The following is a 20,293-nucleotide window of genomic DNA, read 5'->3' on the forward strand; positions in this document are numbered from 1 at the left end:
CGTGTTTCCTTTAAAGACGCTCGACACGCAAGTTTTGCTTCAGCATAGCTGCAGCTCCGGCTCCACTTATTCCACAATGAGAGTGCTTCTGTATTTACTTATTTTGTATTTTTGCATTATAATTTCCTCATACTTTGCGATCTACATCACCTGAAGTTTAGAGTGCACCTGGACTGTGAGCTATGTAATTCTTCCTATCCTCAAACAGGCGCAAACTGCAGTGTTGCTCTCACGCGTCATTATTAGAGTTACGTATTTTACGTTAAATGAGATCAAATGACTATTCGACAACAAAACTTTTTGTTGATAATTTTTTATTGTCGACGTTGTCGATAACATCAACTAATCATTTCAGTCCTGCTATGCAAACGATCGTACAGATGTAGGTATGTTTGCAACAGCTCGATAATAATCACAAAAATCTGCACTGTAAAATATACAGCCCTGCTTAGTTGGAAAATATCCCATCCTGGCTGAAACAAATGTTCTGATAGGTTGTTTAGCTGATTCAGGCTGTCTATCTTGCCTGTGCCTTCAGGTCAGCGTTCCTGAGTCCTGAATCCCACTGCTCTGTGCACTTGTAGGGAGAATCTATGTATACTTTTGATGTAAAAATCAAACTTTTCTCAATGGTTCTGCGGCATCAGCTCAGTAGTTTGAAAAGTTACGGGTCAAATGCCAGCTTGTTGTTGTGGCAGCCTTTGATAGGTATCATCACTTATTTTAGGGCATACGCTAAATCACAGAATTCTAGATCTGACAACCCGTAGATAACATTTTTGTAATTCTTCTAGTCGAAATATGCACTGCAAAAAACAATGACAGCTGGCAATGCTGGCAAATGTCCATGGTATAAGCGGGATAATCCATGGCTAGGTTTGCTTTAAATGATTGTAATGCACTTTGTGTGGTGGTTCTTTGCCTCCACGTCATACAGTAAAATAGTTTAACTCAAATCTAGCCGTGGATTATCCCGCATATTCCATGGTCACTTGCTATTATAACAATGATTATAATGTTATATATACAGTATGTATATGTATATATACATTTAGATTTACATTGAGTCATTTAGCAGATGCTTTTATCCAAAGCTACTTACAATATAAGAAACACAAGCAATTTTTTCATGCAAATGACAACTATGTCCACAATATCATATTTAGTGTAGTACAGAAGTTAGAGCAAAAAAAAGATATATATTTTTTTATAGAAAGCAAATGCCTTATGCTTGTGGACTGATTAAGTGCTCATGGAAGAGATGTGTCTTCAGCTGTTTTTTGAATGTTGAGAAGGTCTCAACAGATCGGATGGGGGTTGAAAGCTTATTCCACCACTGAGGAACAGAGAATGTGAATGATCTGGAGAGTGACTTTGTGTCTAGTTGCAATTGAACCACCAGGCATTGCTCATTATTTGATTGCAGGGAGTGAGAGAGAACATAGACCTAGAGGAGTGAGTTGAAGTAATAGAGTGCTGTTCCATTGGCTGTCCTGAAGGCCAGAGGCAAAGCCTTGATTTTGATGTGGGCAGCTACAAGTAGCCAGTGGAGTAAAATCAAGAGGGGAGTGATTTGAGCCCTCTTTGGTTGGTTGTAGACCAGACATGCCACTTCATTCTGGACCATCTGCAGAGGCTTAGACATGCAGCTGGGAGGCCAGCCAACAGAGCATTGCGGTAGTCAAGTCTTGATATGACAAGGGATTGGATCAGAAGCTGCGCAGCATATTCAGAGAGGAAGGGTCTGATTTTCCTGATGTTGTAAAGCGTACCTGCAAGACCTGGCAGTTCATGAGATGTGAACGGTGAAGTTAAGCTGCTCATCAAACACCACTCCCAGGTTCCTGGTTCTCCTAGTTGCCATTAGTATTGGTGAACTAAGATGAATTGTGAGGTTGTGGCCAACAGATGGGTTTGCAGGGATCACCAGAAGTTCTGTCTGGGCAAGGTTGAGCTGATAGTGGTGTTCCTTCATCCAGGCCGAGATATCTTATTTATATTCACCGATCAGCCACAACATTAAAACCACCTGCCTAATATTGTGTAGGTCCCCCTCGTGCTGCCAAAACAGCGCCAACCCTTTCTTCTCACCACAATTGTACAGAGTGTTTTTTTGAGTTACTGTAGACTTTGTCAGTTCGAACCAGTCTGGCCATTCTCTGATGTCCTCTCTCATCAACAAGGCATTTCCGTCCACAGAACTGCCCCTCACTGGATGTTTTTTTTTTTTTGCACCATTCTGAGTAAATTCTAGAGACTGTTGCGTGTGAAAATCCCAGGAGATCAGCAGTTACAGAAATACTCAAACTAGCCCATCTGGCACCAACAATCATCCATGCGATTATCTAATCAGCCAATGATGTGGTGGCAGTGCAGTGCATAAAATCATTCCAATATGGGTCAGGAGCTTCAGTTAATGTTCACATCAACCATCAAAATGGAGAAAAAATGTGATCTTGGTGATTTCAACCGTGGCATGATTGTTGGTGCCAAATGGGCTGGTTTGAGTATTTCTGTAACTGCTGATCTCCTGGGATTTTCACACACAACAGTCTCTAGAATTTACTCAGAATGGTGCCAAAAAACAAAAAAACATCCAGTGATTTATATATATATATATATATATATATATATATATATATATATATATATATATATATATAAATATATTTAGTATAAATTATTTGCATGTTACTACAGAAGAACAGATATTTCCTACCTGGAGAGATGACAAACATTATTAAACTGTCTACACTTCATCAGGAAGATTATTCGTATTCTTTAGTCACGTGCTGATTTAAATCAGGGTGCTTGTTATTGTTTGACTGTGTCAGATATACAGGTGAACGTGCATAATGGTGACTGTTGTTTGTGTTCAGGATCTGAATGTGGATGAGTTTGAGGAGATGTTTAAGACTAAAGCGCAGGGACCAGCCATAGACATAACCTCCAGCAAACAGAAGACTGCTCAAAAAGGACCAAGCAAAGTCTCGCTGTTGGACTCCAACAGAGCAAAAAATCTGGCCATCACACTGAGGAAAGTGGGCAAAACATCAGAGGAGATCTGCAGAGCCATTCAGATGCAAGTCGCATGAGACACACACACTACACAATTTATGATTTCACCAACACTTCTGATTTTCAGTAGTGCACATATAGAAAACAGTCATGCTTTCATGTTCTTAAAAGGTTTCTGAAAGGATGTTTATTCTAACTTATTGACGTAGACATCTGTGTAGATGTTCTGTGTAACTGTCACATTCAGATAACACAAACAAATACAGTGGTCCTACAATTCAATGTATGAAAGTTATTGTATTAGGCACAAAATATCAAACCAAGTGTCATTTATTATAAAGAAAGATACCACAAGCTCTCATTTCAAGCATAACATTTAACAAAAAATATATATAAACATATACTGTAAATTAAACAATAGATATACACTCACTTAGCACTTTATTAGGAACACTTTGGTCCTAATAAAGTGCCCGACGTGGTCTGCTGTTGTAGCCCATCTGCCTCAAGGTTCAATGTGTTGTGCATTCTGAGATGATATTCTTCTCACTACAATTGTACAGAGTGGTTATCTGAGTTACTGTAGAATTTCTGTCAGCTCAAACCAGTCTGGCCATTCTCTGTTGACCTCTCTCATCAACAAGGTGTCTCTGTCAGCAGAACTGCTACTCACTGGATGTTTTTTGTTTTTGGCTCCATTCTGAGTAAATTCTAGAGACTGCTGTGCGTGAAAATCCCAGGAGATCAGCAGTTACAGAAATACATAAACCAACCCGTCTGGCACCAACAATCATGCCACTGTCTAAATCACTGAGATGAAATTTTTATCCATTTTGATGGTTGATGTGAACATTAACTGAAGATCCTGACCCATATTGGCATGATTTCATGCACTGCACTGCTGCCACACGATTGGCTGATTAGATAATCACATTAATATAGTGCTCACTGAGTGTATTTTTCTAAATGAAAACTAAGTGTATTGTGACACTTTCTGGTTATCATACATTAATGGAACATGATCATAGTTAATCTGATGAACTACACCTTTATACATCCACTAAAAATCACCTTGATATCAGTTGGTTAAAAGTCATTGCAAATATGGTTCAGAAAGTTAAGTTCTCAGAAATGTTCATGCATAATGTTTTTTAGGGATGTCCCGATACTGATACTGGTATCAGAATTGGGTCCGATATCACATTCATGTACTCATGCTTGTAAAAATGCTCCAATACCAAAAACCGATACTATCTGACGTACGAATGTCATAACATAAACAATCAGCGCACAAATTCTAATCACGTCATGTCCTAGTGAGATTATTTAACCACAAAATCTGCAGTTTGATGAGATAAATATATAGTTTACTTTGCATGTGCAGCGTGCTTCAAATGTGAGCAGAGCACTTGCAGCACTTTATTTGACAAAATATAACTTCAATAATGTATTTTGGATTGTGCTGTGAGGTTCTGTATAAAAGCACTTCATTTGATTAAAAATAAAAGAAATAATAATATAACATGATGAAAATTTATTTGTATATTTTCATTTGATTAAAGTTTTAATTAATTCATTTATTTAAACACCATTTTGATGATAAAATGTAAATAATCTGTTGATATGGATTTCAGAAAAAAAATAAAACAAAATCGGCATGGATCAGAAAGAAAGTATCGGTACTCGTACTCGTTTAAAAAAAAAATGGTATCGTGACATCACTTTTTTTTCAGATGCCACTTGGTTTGATATTTTGTTATCGAATGCAATGACATGAAGACATTTTTCACTGTGACTTAAGTGTCAAAATAAATTTTGGGGCTCAATGAGATCAGACAGCAATACCGTTTTGAGTTTCATCAGAGGGATAGTTCACCCAAAAATGAAAATTCTCTCATCATTTACTCACCCTCTTGCCATCTAAGATGTGTATGACTTTCTGTCTTCTGCTGAACACAAACAAAGATATTTTAGAAGAATATTTCAGCTCTGTAGGTCCTTACAATGCAAGTGAATAGTGAAACTCCAAAAAGGAGATAAAGTCAGCATAAACATTATCCATAAGACTCCAGTGGTCTAATCAATGTCTTCTGAAGCGATCATGTTGGTTTTGGGTGAGAACAGACCAAAATATAACTCCTTTTTCACTATACATCTTGACAGCAGTCTCCTTGGCAATCATTTTTTCAAGCTCGATTACACTTCCTAGTGCTTGACACATGCTCAGAGCTCTAGATGGTGCTATAGGAAGTGTAAACGAGCTTGAAAAAATGATTGCCAAGGAGAGCTTCAAAGGCATGATCACCATTCACTTGCAGTATGGACTTACAGAGTTGAGATATTCTTCTAAAAATCTTTGTTTGTGTTCAGCAGAAGAAAGAAAGTCATACACATCTGGGATGGCATGAGGGTGAGTAAATGATGAGAGAATTTTCATTTTTGGGTTTCATCTACCCATTTTTTAGTTTTAGTATTTTCTAGTTTCAGTATTTTTCCAAAACTAAAGCGTTTACTGGTATATGCCTAACGTCCTTCCATTTCTCAGGGCAGTTTTGTGTTACTTCTATCTATTGGCATTTTCCTGTTTAATTAAGGTGAATTGTAAATTTTTCAAATTGTATAATATACTGTAAATCAAAAACTAAAACAAAAATTCATTCATGGTTATTTTTTAATTGTAATGTAGTTAGTTTTGTATGGAAGAAGAAACCTGCAAAAATAAATAAATAAATAAAAAGGCTGGTGCCTTTTTTAAATTTTTAATACAATTATTTAGGATAAAGCAGTAATTGATGCTTTCTCTGTTGATCTGCGTGGGGATCAGGTTTGACCTGCGGACGTTGTCGGTGGATTTCGTGGAGTGTTTGATGAGGTTCATTCCGACAGAAGCGGAGACGAAAGTTTTACGGCAGTACGATAAAGAACGCAAACCGCTGGAGAACCTGACAGATGAAGACCGCTTCATGATCCAGTTCTGTAAAGTAGAGCGCCTAATGCAGAAGATGACCATCATGGCGTTTTTGGGGAATTTCACTGAAAGCGTTCAGATGCTCACACCGGTAAATAAATGTTTCTCTAATTCTTTCATACTCTTCTTCCCATGACACTTTCTATATCATTTGGTTACAGTGTCGTACGCAAAGTGTTGTCCAAGTGTCTTTTGTTTCATTTTTAAGTTTTCTTCCTCTGTTTGTGAATGTGTGGGAGAGTGTATCTCAGTGTTTAAAGATTTTATCTCTTTTTGTCTCAACAGCAACTTCATGCTGTTATTGCAGCGTCTGTGTCCATCAAATCCTCACAGAAACTCAAGAAGATTCTGGAAGTAAGTGTTTCACTTCTGTTCTGATGCACTCTTCTTCAGACTGATAGTGTGTTTACTAAGAGAGGTTTGTTTTCTCTCTCTCAGATCATCTTGGCTCTGGGAAACTACATGAACAGCAGTAAAAGAGGAGCCGTGTACGGCTTCAAACTGCAGAGCTTAGACCTGGTAAAATTCATGTTTTATTTCACTTTTCAGTCTTTTTCATCCATTTACATTGACTCATGTTAACCTTATAGTTGTTATGTTAATTCGTTTTTACTAATGCACAAAACTACTTGTCAGTTTTTAAAGACCCTGTTCAATCCAAATTGATGTTTTGTGTCTTTTAGTTCATGTCTATAAACTTTGAGGCTGTCTGTATGTTAGTGAGTGTACTCCTAATAAACTCCAAAATAAACATTTAGCCGATATACAGTACACATTTACTTATAGTTATTTACTTAGTAACAGTCTTTTCTTCTGTGAAAATGAACCAAAATACTGATGAGGACAATGCAGCTATGTGAACTTCTGCAGTTAATCTAGAATGAACTTCAAAAACATTAGTCATTAATCTTACAATTCATACAAAATCTTTGTTTAAACACTGACCCTTAACACTTACTTAGTTAACTAATTTTAAAGCATGACTTGCACTGCACATAAATAACTAATATTGGCATTATATTCATGCTGGTTAGTCAGAGGGGAACTGGCCCCCACAGTGAGCCTGGTTTCTCCCAAGGTTATTTTTCTCCATTAACATCTTATGGAGTTTTGTGTTCCTCCCCACAGTCGCCTTTGGCTTGCTCACTGGGGGTCTAAATACAATTATTATTTAATTATTTCTTTTTATACACAATTTACAATCATATTTAATCAAACTACACAATGATGACTCTAAGACTTTATATAAATTACATTTTCATTTCCTGTTCATGCATGATTTTCTGTAAAGCTGCTTTGAAACGATGTGTGTTGTGAAAAGTGCTATACAAACAACAATGACTTAACTTGATGACATAATTTCCTGCTCAGTGGTGTATCACAAATTTTTGTGTAATAAAATAACAAGAAATGTCCCTCCCCCTTATACCACCTGCTACCGTCTAACAGTAGCAAGTAGAAAATCATGGTTCATGGCTATGTTGATAGGATGTAATCTGTTGTTTATGTGTGCTTGTAATTTGCAGTTATTAGACACCAAATCAACAGACCGCAAGATCACTCTTCTGCACTATATCGCAAATGTAGTGAAGGAAAAATACCAGCAGGTGTCGCTCTTCTATAATGAACTGCACTATGTGGAGAAAGCTGCAGCAGGTATGAAGTATATTTCAATTTGATCTTATGTACATAAACAGGGCAGATCATATTTGCTCACTAGTTGAGGCTTGATTTAAACTTCTCTGATTGAAAAGGTTTTCACTCTGTTTTTGTATCTGTAAATCAGTGATTCTCAACTAGTGGGACACAACCCATTTTGATATGGTTATGGACAGCAGGGAAAAACTATTTTAATTGCAACTACCCATCAGATTGTGTAGTTAGGATCAGGGTTATATAATTCTGGATTTTTTTATTTAGTTTTTATTTTATTTTAAATTTAGTTGGTCAATTCAGTTTAGTTTTCGTCAGTTTTCACTCTTTGTTTGTTTTAGTATTTTCTAGTTTCAGTATTTTTCCAAAACTAAAGCGTTTACTGGTATATGCCTAACGTCCTTCCATTTCTCAGGGCAGTTTTGTGTTACTTCTATCTATTGGCATTTTCCTGTTTAATTAAGATGGATTGTAAATGATTCAAATTGTATAATATACTGTAAATCAAAAACTAAAACTAAAATTCATTCATGGTTATTTTTTAATTGTAATGTAGTTAGTTTTGTATGGAAGAAGAAACCTGCAAAAATAAATCAATAAATACACAAATAAAGTAATCTGCATATTCATGCATAAATATGTACATAATTGAATGTGTGAGGAGATATACAAATAAATAAATGCAAAAATAATACAATATGAAATATAAATAATGGTTGGGGAAATGCAAAAGTAAAGTAGATTTTTAATTCCACATTTCTATATTTCTTTAATCATTTATGTATTTCTGTATGCTGTTCCGTATACATTTTTCCTTTGTGTAACATGCTAATGAGAGGATGCCAACAGCTGTGCATCACAGTCAAACTATCAATACCAAGTGCAACAGTTTTTGGCGGTAGTTTGCAGTTTCACCATAGTGAAGAGAAGGTTGATAGCAGAGTTGCTCTGTGAGGCAATATAGTTTGGAGAATCGTAAAAGCGAGATCCTTTGCTAAACTTTTATTTATTGATTGATTGTGAAAATTTGGTAATGTCTTTATTAATTTCATAGTCTAGCGAAGCACTTTGACAATGATCAGCCAATGTCATAAATTCTGCCTACTGATGTTTGATTGACACCCTCTCATTAGCATAGTGCACAGAGGAAAAATAAATATGGAACTACATACAGAAATAAATGAATGATTAAAGAAATATAGAATTGAAAATCAACAATTTTACATTTCCCCAACCGTTTTATGTTGTATTATTTTGCATTAATGGGTGTATTTATTTTTTTATTCATGTATTTATTTAATTATTTGTACATCTCCTCAATGCACAAATATATGGATTTATTTACTTATGCATTTGTGTATTTATTTATTATTTTTGCAGGTTTCGTCCTCCATAGTTGTTTAGTTTCAGTTTTTTCCAATCATGTCAGGGTTTTTTTATTTTTTATTATTTTTTAATTTTTCGTTTCCATTAATGATAATAACACTGGTTAAGATAACAAAAAATAATCTTAACAACTTATAAAAGGGAGGAGAAAATGCTTCCCATAGCTTTTTGTTGTTGATATCAAAGAAAAACACTACACAAGACAAAAATGTACAAGACGTACAACAATAAATGCACATGGGTACAAATACACCACTGTATTAAAACACAAATAAATGATAGACACAACAGTGAATTCCTTCTCTGTCCATCAGTGTCTCTGGAGAATGTGTTATTAGATGTGAAGGAGCTTCAGAGAGGGATGGATTTGACCAGGAGAGAGTACAGTATGCACGGACACAACACGCTGCTCAAAGATTTCATACAGCAGAACGAGAACAAGCTCAAAAAACTCCAGGACGATGCCAAGATCGCTCAGGTACCTGAAACACAGCACACGCGTGACCAAAAACACGCAGTAGTCATCTGATCTACTTAAAGAAAAGCTTTGTCTGCAGCAACATTGTTACTTTAAAGACTCTCATTACTAAAATGTAACTTTTGCCATTGCATGAAATTAAATGTAAAAAATTATTTAATTGTATAATGTATCAACAAACTGTGTATTTCTCTTATTTAGGATGCTTTTGATGAGGTGGTGAAGTTCTTTGGAGAAAATTCCAAAACGACGCCACCATCTGTGTTTTTCCCAGTAATTGTGCGCTTTGTGAAGGCATACAGGGTAAACCGACCAATCACACATCATCTGCCTCACTTTATCCAATCATAGGCCTGTTTCTCACCATATTTGTGTATTTATTTCCACATTCATATTATCAGGTTACAGTATTCACACAGCCCACGTAAGCAGAAGTGTAGCTGCAAGAAAAGTTTGGGCACAAAGCATATTTTTGCTGTGTATAACGTGCATAAACACCTATTTATCAACTTTTGCAAACTAGCTTTTTAGGAGGCAACATCAAATTTGTCTGGCTTTTTCAACATGTGACAGGCAAACAAACACACTTTTTATTCAGTACATTTAGCTCAATCCAGACAACACTTTTGGGTTAGGATTCTGTGTAGGTTCATTATTATTTGGATGTAAATATGGTTCTGCTTCTCATGTAAATTACATTTCATGAGGATTAAGTCTATAAAAGCAGCACATACGCTGTCAGCATGAAAATACAATGCAAGCCTACTGTAACAGACTTGAAGAGCAAACGACTGTTCATACAACTTCCCAAATAACTAAAGCCACATCACTGAAGGCCGTGTTCTCTCTGTCCCTCAGCAAGCAGAGGAGGATAATGAGCAGAGAAAAAGACACGAGCAGATGATGATGGAGAAACGAATAGAGCAAGAGGCCTTGATGGAGCTAGATGATCAGAAGGTAAAGAGAGTGTTTTTGTGTGTGTGTCAGACTTCACTGGGGTCACACTGGGTATAATGTAGTGTTTTTTGTTTTGTTTAGTTTTTTAATGAGTGTGACAGCATTTAAAAGCTTCATTTTCTGTATCTGGTTACAGGAGAGTGTGGGGATGTTTACAGACAAAACAGCCATTTATTGCAAGCCCTTTCTACATTTAATCACGTGCAGGATATGAATTATAGATATCAACAATTACATTTTTACTAGATAAAATGCTCATTCTTGATATCAGGATTGGAATAACTACTACTTAAATGTTTATTCTTGATATCAAATACTGCGGAAATACGCATTCTTGATATCGAAAAGGGAATTTAACTAGTAAAAAACTATTACTTTCGATTATTATTTCACAATGATCTGTCATACACTCCTGTTCAAAATGCAATTTCAGATATCTATAATTACTTTCTTATTAGTTCAAATTACAGATTCACATATCAGCTATCTTACTAGTGAAAATGAATTTTGATATCAATAATTACATTTTTACTAGAGCAAATGTCCATTCATGATATCAATAATTGAATTGCAACTAATGAAAATGCTCACTTGTGATATCTTTAATTTGGTTTTCACTAGTGGCAGTGTTAATTTCATATGTCTGTATTGTGACTGTAGCTAGTAAAAAAGCTTAATATTCTGTATCTGTAACCCAATAATGCCTTCTGTATCAAATTTGAAACACTATTTTCTGAAGCCTGTGCATCATTAACTGCTGAAAATCCTGTTGTCTGTAATTAAGTAGATGTCTGCTGCCACCTGGTGGACGTTTCCAGACATTTCTTGATGGAAAAATATTTTTAACAATTTTCCAAAAATGTCCACTTTTGTAGTGCATGCACTCATTTTTTTTAATTTATTTTTTTTATGTATTTTTATGTGAAATCATTGCTGATTTTAATAAAGTAAAAGTGACAGTAACGATTATATTGTTACTGATATTTTAAAAGAAGTATTTGCTGAATATAAGCAACTTGTGCTTGGTTAAAATTTTGAATATAATTTTATTGAAAAAGCCCCTTGAAATCCATGTATCAAATATGATACAATGGTACTAAAAACAAAACAAAAAAACAATAGATTTTTTTGACAATTCTTTCATATGTCAGCTTTACAGGGTTAATTCCTGAAAAACCAAATGTAACATGGAATTACATTTGAAACAATCCAAAAACTTGGAATACTTTTACAGATATCAAAAGGAGCATTTTCACTAGTTGTAATTCAGTTGTTGAAATCAGGAATGGATATTTGTACTAGTAAAAATGTAATTAGTAATATCAAAAACTATGTAAAAAAAATAATTTGAGTATGTGTGTGTGTTCAGTCTCCCTCTCATAAAAATAAACGGCAGCAGCAGGAGCTAATCACAGAGCTGAGGAAGAAGCAGGTGAAGGACAGCAGACATGTGTATGAGGGGAAAGACGGAGCCATAGAGGACATCATCACAGGTAAAAAACAAACACACACACATATATACAGCTTAGTGTTTTGGTGTGAATCTTTTGGTGTGTCCTACAGTCGTTCTGCATGCAGCGACCTTTAAACATTATAACATTTTATATACCCATTTGTTTCAGCCACTAACCAGCTCTTTGTGATTGGTGGGAAGTTTTCTGTCTGAAACCTTTACTGCTCAATAACAGTTTACTGACCCAGTGTCATTACAGGCTGACAGTATGTGTGTGCTTTTACTGCTTATTGATCTGAGCTAGAGCACATTTACTAAATAGAGTGATTACTATAGTCTTAAAGGGGTCATATCATATACTTTTTATCATTTTTGTGCCCTCGTTATTTCATTTAAACCTTTAGAATATAACAGTCCTCTTTTTGCTACTGTGCCTTTAAGATTTTTATGTAAACGCCCTCTTCACATGTTAAATGAGTGACAGCCCATACTCATAGGCTGTCAGGTCCAATATAGTTTGCACTGCTTTCTCAGTAATGGCCTCTTTGCAAAGCTGCTTTACATTGTTTCAGATTTACAGAACAATCAACGCTGAAATATGCTGCTCAAACTGTTAAGATCAGCCTGAAATGATCAGCGATCTTGTTAAAAATGTACTTAAGCTGCTCGTTTCTAACACTGTGATTCGACAAAAGGTTATGAATTAGGGCTGGGTATTGATACAGATTTCCTGATTCGATTCCGATTCACAAGCTCTCGATCCAATTCGATTCCAATCTAGATTCGATATAGATTCAGATGAGTACATTTCTGTTACGATGTCTATTTTGCTTAATACAACCCAGCATCTTTGAGTCAAAAGTGATATTTAAGATCATAGACTTTAAGGAAGTCTGAGAATGTGTAAAATACACGGAATGATATCTTGCCTCAATCGCATCAGTTTTTGCTGTTCTGTTTTCTGCATGGGAATAATATTGTGGTGTGCGCATAGAGACATCAGCACAGCCGCACACAATGAGAACATTACCTATTCATATCCTGCACTGCCGATGTAAAAAAAGAAAAAGGTGGGCTATCTTAAAGATATATTACAATTGTAATCATACATTAGAAATAAAACATGGAAAACATTTGAATAAAATTTATATTTTTATTTTTTTAATGTAAATATCCTGGGTCATGCTATGTACCACCTGAGGGCACTCCACATACCACTGGTCTATGGCATTAATAGTAAAATAGTAGTATGTAATTCGAACTCAGTGACAGTATGTAGAACAGGTGCTTTATCGGTACTGTCTCTTTAAGACAAGAGGCATCAGCCAGTAAGCACTTGTAACGAGAGAAGACGTGCGTAACTTCCTAAGCGCATACATGTATGATTAGAATTCAATTTTTCTTTTTTTCTTTTTTTTAATCAACAACTGACTGTAAAAAACAGAAAGGGTATTAAAAGAGACATTATTCAATGACATATTGATCTGTGATCTCATCTTTGGACACACAGAACGAGTTAAATCAAACTTTTACTCTCAACACACAGTGAAAGGAACTCTGTGCTAATAACTGATTCTCCATTATACTACTCAATCACTGGGGAGTGAAATCTGAACATTTACTAGCCAGTGGCAAATCATAGACATTTTTAGTTGGATAGTGTGAGATTTGGCTGCACATGTGAGTGATTTACTTGCATTATAGAGGGTTGCTACTCAGAGAAACAAAAACGATCTTGGGATTTTAGAATCGATATCGAGATTGTTCAAATGAAGATCGCGATGCATCAGAAAATCTATATTTTTACCCAGCCCTATTATGAACTCTTTTCATTAGTTTTTCTGGTGTTTAGGGAAGGGCTTTCTGTATATTAAATCAAGTACATTTCAGAAAATTCCCCAGCTGAAATGTCAAATTTTGTTAATACCTTTTCTAAAGAAAGATAAACATAAATGATGTTGAAAGGCAAAATATGAAATGCCTTGGATCAATATTTACAGAGTAATCCAATATTTTCTAGAGGGGGACAAAAGGACAATTTTATCCAATGCTTTTGGAGCAAAACTACAGGTAACATAAATAACCTTTAAGGGATTGTTCACCCAAAAATAAACATTATCTCATCATTTCCTCACCCTCATGCCATCCCAGATGTGTATGACTTTCTTTCTTCTGCTGAACACAAACAAAGACTTTTAGAAGAATATCTCAGCTCTGTAGGTCCTTACAATGCGAGTGAATGGGAGGCAAAATGTTGATTCTCCAAAAATCACAGAAGGAAGAATAAAAGTAATACACACAACTCCAGTGGTCTAATCTATTACTTCAGAAGCAATATGATAGGTGTGGGTGAGAAACAGTTCAATAATTAAGTCCTTTTTTTACTATAAATCTCCACTTTCACAAAGAAAGTCATACACATCTGGGATGGCATGAGGGTGAGTAAATGATGAGAGAATTTTCATTTTTGGGTGACCTATCCCTTTAAAAAGCACCATTATTTTTACACAGAGATAAGTAGGTCTGTTGCTAAAATCAGTTGACTTCAGCACCCCTTGATATGCCAATAATGTGATTCTGAATATAGGAAAATAAAAAAACACTTTTTAAGCCGGGAACCTCTAGTTGAGTTGACCAATGGTAAATACATTTTTTTTCATGATATGACCCCTTAAAGAATATTTAATTTCAATGTATAACCATAAAAACCTGAATCTTTATAATGAGCTGCTTCTTTAAGGAGAGAATTATTTTGTGATATAATAGTATTTTTAATGTACCTTATGTGTAATACTCTTGATTACTATTTTATGCCTGTATATAATTCACATTGAAATAGTTTTAGCTTCATATAACGGCTATTAGTATAATGTTATTATAATAGATTGTACTGCTGTGCTGTAGAGAGTGCTAACCTTGTGCTTGTTGCTCTGTCAGTTCAACCCTCTGTTGTTTGTGTTGTGTTTGTGTGTTTTGTCTGGACGCAGTGCTGAAGATTGCCCCCTTTACCGCGCGCACGGCCAAACGCAGCTCGCATTACTTCAGCGAGGAGTTCCACTTCTAAAGCTTAGACTCTCTTTCTCTCTTAAAGGTCACTGGAGAGAGCGCCTCTCTCTCACTCTGTGTGTGTGTGTGTATGTGTGTGTGCAACCCTTCACATTCCGGCTTTTATTTCCCTTCTGTTGTTCACATTACTTTATTTTCCAACCAAACTTCTTTCTGCATGTCAGGGGGTTTGGGCAGGAAAGGGTATGATGTCATCACAGTTTTCTTTGCATGGAATGTGTCATCAAAATTTCATATTCATCAGTGTAACAAAACCAGTGTAACAATGAAACATGATGTCACAAACGGCCAGACACATCAGGGTTGACTGTAAGGTCACTGTATACATGTAATTTGCATACTATTCCTAGTATACATACTTCATACTCCAGAGTAGTTTGGTAGTATATGCCATTCTGAGGTTTCGGTTTCTTTCAGGTAAAATCAAACACAGGTGGTTGCGTCAGACAATTGAGAGTGCTCTCTGCTTTTAATGTGTAGAAACACATAAACTGACATACAAGTTGCATATTTGTGAGCAACTTATGTGTTTAATACCCTATCTGTGTGTTTTGTGTTAAATTCAGTTGTAATGTTTCTAACCTTAAAATGTTTGGCATGGATTGTGACATCATGATTTGCTTATGAGTCATGTACATTTGTTCATGTCACAGTGAGATAATATGATGTCATTGATTTTTGGGGGTCATTTGCATTATGCTGGTGTTCTGCATTTGCTCACTCTCCCACCATCTTACCCTGCTTTCACAGGAAGTACCTATATCACATGACATCCTGCACTCCACATGTGTTTAACCTGTTGCATGAAGTATGCTGGGTTGTGGTTGTATGCTCTTCTATGCGTGTTTGGCAAATTTGCTTCACTAACTGCATGTAATTGCAAGGCATGTTTGACATTTCAGTCATATGCTGTGCTGTAGTCCAGCTTAATGGGTGAATCTCACAAAACCTGTAAAGAAATGTCCACGTCAAATGAAAACCAGACTCAAAAGAAAGAAACATGAAATTGTATTTTACTTAAAGAAAATTAAGCCTGTTTTAGGAGCATCTAGATACATTATTTTCTTGACAATTCAGCACATTTCCCCCAAAGTCTCTTTACAATTTTTTGCCAAAATTAAGCAAAATTATAGCCATAAGTGGCAATTATCAGGGTTCAGACAGTTTGGAAAAGTGGAGAAAATGACCACAAATTCCAAATTTGACAGAAAAAATCTGTCAGAGGCATTACTAAGTACTCTAGTTACTTTATAGGTATTCCATCCGCCATTTAGATTTTTCTGGAAAACCTTGCACGATTCGCATGAAATTTTGCAAATTTCAAATCAAATCATTTAGAAGATATAAGCCAATGAATTTTTGGCCGTTGCTAGGCCTGTCGCGATTATCTGATCGTGGTTATTTGGTGATAATAACCACGATAATTTGAGATAACCGTGATTGTTGTGCACTGCAAATTCCAGTCACATTTTGCTGTCCAAATAAGGGATTTGCTTTTGTGTTTAATTGTTCAGTGTTATTACATGTGAGCACTACAAATGAACTCCTACCGACACGTACCACGAACCGCACTCAGAGCAGCTCTTAAAGAGCGTGGAAAGATGAACCGCTTCTGAAGCACTGTGATGCACGCGATATCTGCAGATGTTTGCTCCAAACTCCCACATAAAATAAACGAGGATTTTGATAGTGAACACAAAGCATTCCGGTTTCATTTTAAATTAACAATCATGTAATGGCCAATGTTCCTGGTCATTGTGGGTTAATACATGCAGTGTTAATGACATGCAGTATGTTCAACAGAATCTCAGTCTCAGTTCATATTAGTTCTTCCTAATCAGGCTGGCTGAGTTCTAAACACAACAGTGTAAGTGTTAAATGGATCAAGACTAAAGTTGATCAAAATGAGTGACATACAGTATTTTAAGTATTTGGAAATATTTTGATATTTAAATTCAGTCTCATACGTTTTAAAAGAAACTTAAAACACTATGGAGTCCATAGGGGGACGCTATATCACGAAAAAGTTTAAGCTTAAATCGTTAAAGTCTCCGTATACATAATTCAGGCATATGAGGTATCATTTGAAAGCTTACAATCTGAACTTTTCAGAGATAACCATCACGTCTGCATTTATGTTAATTAAAATAACAAAATAAGGCCTTGAAACATTTGCGTTGAAAATTAGCACCCAATAGAGGAAATGGGGTAGAAATATTTATATGAAAATAAAAGTTCTTCACATATCACCTTATTGGACAAGTCATATATCAAATGAATATGGGGGGGGGACAGTCACAGTGGTTGAGATATAATTATTGCGTGCCAATAGAAATAGATTGCACATAGGTCAGCATGTGTAAGTGTGTAATGTGTATAGTGTAGCTGAGGTCCAGTACAGTTACAGTAGTGGTGCTGTTATAAGCTGCTGTGTACTGTACCTAGTGTGTGTGTCTCTAGGACTTACGGTTTTGCTGTCCAGACACTTTTAGGTCAGAAAGAGAAGGATGTAATTATTTTTTATGAAAAGATTGTTTCAGTGCTAAAAATCTTAAATAGACTTGATTCAGTTTTTTGATGTTGGGGTGCATTATAACACGGGACATGTTTTTGTGAGATTCAACCACATAGCATTGCCATTAGATGCACCATGCCTGCTTGAGCTTGTTGCACATAAAAATGCACTTCTGGGAAGCTTAACACATTTTACAGTGACCTGTCATTGGGTTTATTGTTTAAATATGAAGTGATCAGTATTTGCTGGATGCTGGGAGTCATTGTGCATAGCAGCTTGAGTTAGTAGTGTTCATTACTGCAGTATCAGCAGTGCTTCAGCTATAGTAACACCCTACAGCACCTACTTGTGACCTTTCAACTTTCCTCTCTGACCCCTGGGCAGCTTGGCTCGCCATGCCGTGACCTGTGTCCGGTCCACTACGGTCTGATCTAACCTTCGTTTTTGTTTCCTTTCCACTTAGCCTTAAAGAAGAATAATATTACTAAATTTCCCAATGTGCACTCGAGGGTAAGGAACTCTTCCAGTAGTACCCCAGTGGATGCTACTCAGACCTGGCAAGCATCTCTCTCTTTATTTTTATCATTTATCTCCCTCCATCACGTATCACTTTCTTTCTTTTGACATTGAATACAAAAGCCACCCTTTTGTGTTCTTTCTATCTGTCTTTTCTCTCTCTAACACACATCAGGGCTATTGAAGTCTGACGTTCAATGGTTGAGTCTCCAGGTACTTGAGTACATCACCTTATTGAACTGACCTGATGCATAAATTAGTTTGATTAGGTGATGCTGTGACCTGAGACATATAGGATCATGTTTAGTCTCATTAGCCCCCCATCATTACTGTAATATGAAAAATAAAACTCATTCTGATTACTGTAATGTGAAAGAAATCTCATTCCGATTACTGTAATGTGAAAAAAATCTATTTCCAATTACTGAAATGCAAAAAAGTCTCCTTTCGATTACTTTAATGCAAAATATTTCATTCCAATTACTGTAATGCAAAAACAAATTCTCATTCTGATTAATGTAATGTGAAAAATCATATTCGTATTGCTGTAAAATGAAAAAAGTCTTATTCTTAATACTGTACTGTGAAAAAATCTCATTCTGATTACTTTAATGTGAAAAAGTATCATTCCGATTACTGTAATGTGAAAAAGTATCATTCCGATTACTGTAATGTGAAAAAATATCATTCCGATTACTGTTATGTGAAAAAATCTCATTGCAATTACTGTAATGTGAAAAAGTATCATTCCAATTACTGTAATGTGAAAAAGTATCATTCCGATTACTGTAATGTGAAAAAAATCTGATTCTTAATACTGTAATGCAAAACAATCATTCTGATTAATGCAATGCGAAAAAAACTCTCATTCCAGTTACTGTAATGCGAAAAAGAAAATCTCATTCTTAATACTGTAATGCAAAAAAATTATTCTGATTACTGTAAAACAAAAACAAAAAATCTCATTTTTAATAATGTAATGCAAAAAAAATATTTCTTAATACTGTAATGTGAAAAAAAATCAAATTTCAAAATCACACTACAGTAATCACGGAGACTGATGACTGCCTGCATTAGTCTTGTTTAACTTACCCACACTTAGAGATAGATACGTATTCACTAGTGCCATTAAAAATTTGAGTTACTAGAGTTAGGCTTCTGTTGTAGGTACAGTGGCCTTAGCAAGTGTTTGGACATTAAGCCACACTTAAAAGCACAAGAAAACTTTTCAAGCAAAGCATTTCACAAAATGTCTGTTTGGCTTTAAATGATTAGATGGCTCAGCAATGGCTCAGAAAATTAAAGTTAGTTCAGAGACAAGCTCTGTCAGCATTTGTTTGCAAATGCTATTTAGTTTAATATTTTGTATTTAATGCAATTACAAACTTTTGTAGGTGTGAATTAAGTGCCCAAATACTTTTTGAGGCCACTGCAAGTTGTAGATGGTTACATTATAATTTGAATTTGGATTGAAATAAATATCATTGAACAGGTTTAAAATCATGGACAGTTTTTGACCAACAACGTTGTCAAAAAACAAAAACAAGCCTCTAGAATGCACAGTAGTTCCCATTCCAATTGTTTAATTCTGAAATAAAATGTAAAACACAAAAGAATCCAGTGAAACTCAAGCTGCTTTGCCCAGTTGGCCACCAGCATGTCCAGAACACCTCGATGCAGAGACTGACAATTTTTTATCCTGTTGTTCTGCATCAGATCTGAGAAACCAGCCTTACAGGCGCGCTGATGCCGTCCGGAGGAGCATTCGAAGGCGATTTGATGATCAAAATTTGCGGCCAATCAACAGTGCAGAGATAGTCATGTGACAAGGGCAGAGTGGATGTGAATGGATGAGCTAGAGGAACGGAGAAGGAGCTTACTGCTCCCAAGTGCGTTGATGAGGAAGTGACGAAGGGCGTAAGACGATGACAGTGGGGTCGGAAACGTCAGAGCAACTCTTTACAACAAACCAAATGCCTACATTTAACATCTCTCGCATCAGAATCATTAGTGTTTAGTCATTGTTTTGTGATTTTTTTGTTTTTGTTTTTTGTACTACAAACTGTGTCTTCATCTACCTTTTATGGTTTTTGATCTGGAAATGGTGATTTCTTTACAGAATACTTCACACAAAACTGAAAATTCTGTCAGCATTTCCTCATTTTGTTCCAAACTCATATGACTTTCTTCCATAGAACAGTAAAAGAGAATTTTCATTTTTGGGTGAACTATCCCTTTAAGAAAGAGTGCAAATGTAAAATTATTCAAACACTTTATGTATCA

The 20,293-nt window shown here is 35.7% G+C and overlaps 1 protein-coding gene across 1 annotated transcript in view; it reads left to right on the forward strand.

Annotated features, from left to right (window-relative positions):
* Positions 1-19,842, forward strand: part of LOC127446827 (formin-like protein 2) — a 157,541-nt gene extending 137,699 nt beyond the window's left edge. The window contains exons 17-27 of the mRNA XM_051708093.1: positions 2,880-3,082; positions 5,843-6,077; positions 6,272-6,340; positions 6,425-6,505; positions 7,513-7,642; positions 9,340-9,503; positions 9,705-9,806; positions 10,362-10,460; positions 11,830-11,953; positions 14,901-15,004; positions 19,727-19,842. Coding sequence (XP_051564053.1) covers positions 2,880-3,082; positions 5,843-6,077; positions 6,272-6,340; positions 6,425-6,505; positions 7,513-7,642; positions 9,340-9,503; positions 9,705-9,806; positions 10,362-10,460; positions 11,830-11,953; positions 14,901-14,977 — 1,284 coding nt within the window. The 3' untranslated portion in view covers positions 14,978-15,004; positions 19,727-19,842. The remainder of the gene's footprint in view (positions 1-2,879; positions 3,083-5,842; positions 6,078-6,271; positions 6,341-6,424; positions 6,506-7,512; positions 7,643-9,339; positions 9,504-9,704; positions 9,807-10,361; positions 10,461-11,829; positions 11,954-14,900; positions 15,005-19,726) is intronic.
* The last annotated feature ends 451 nt before the right edge of the window (positions 19,843-20,293 follow it).

Source organism: Myxocyprinus asiaticus, chromosome 10 (assembly GCF_019703515.2).
Source record: "Myxocyprinus asiaticus isolate MX2 ecotype Aquarium Trade chromosome 10, UBuf_Myxa_2, whole genome shotgun sequence".
NCBI lineage: Eukaryota > Metazoa > Chordata > Actinopteri > Cypriniformes > Catostomidae > Myxocyprinus > Myxocyprinus asiaticus.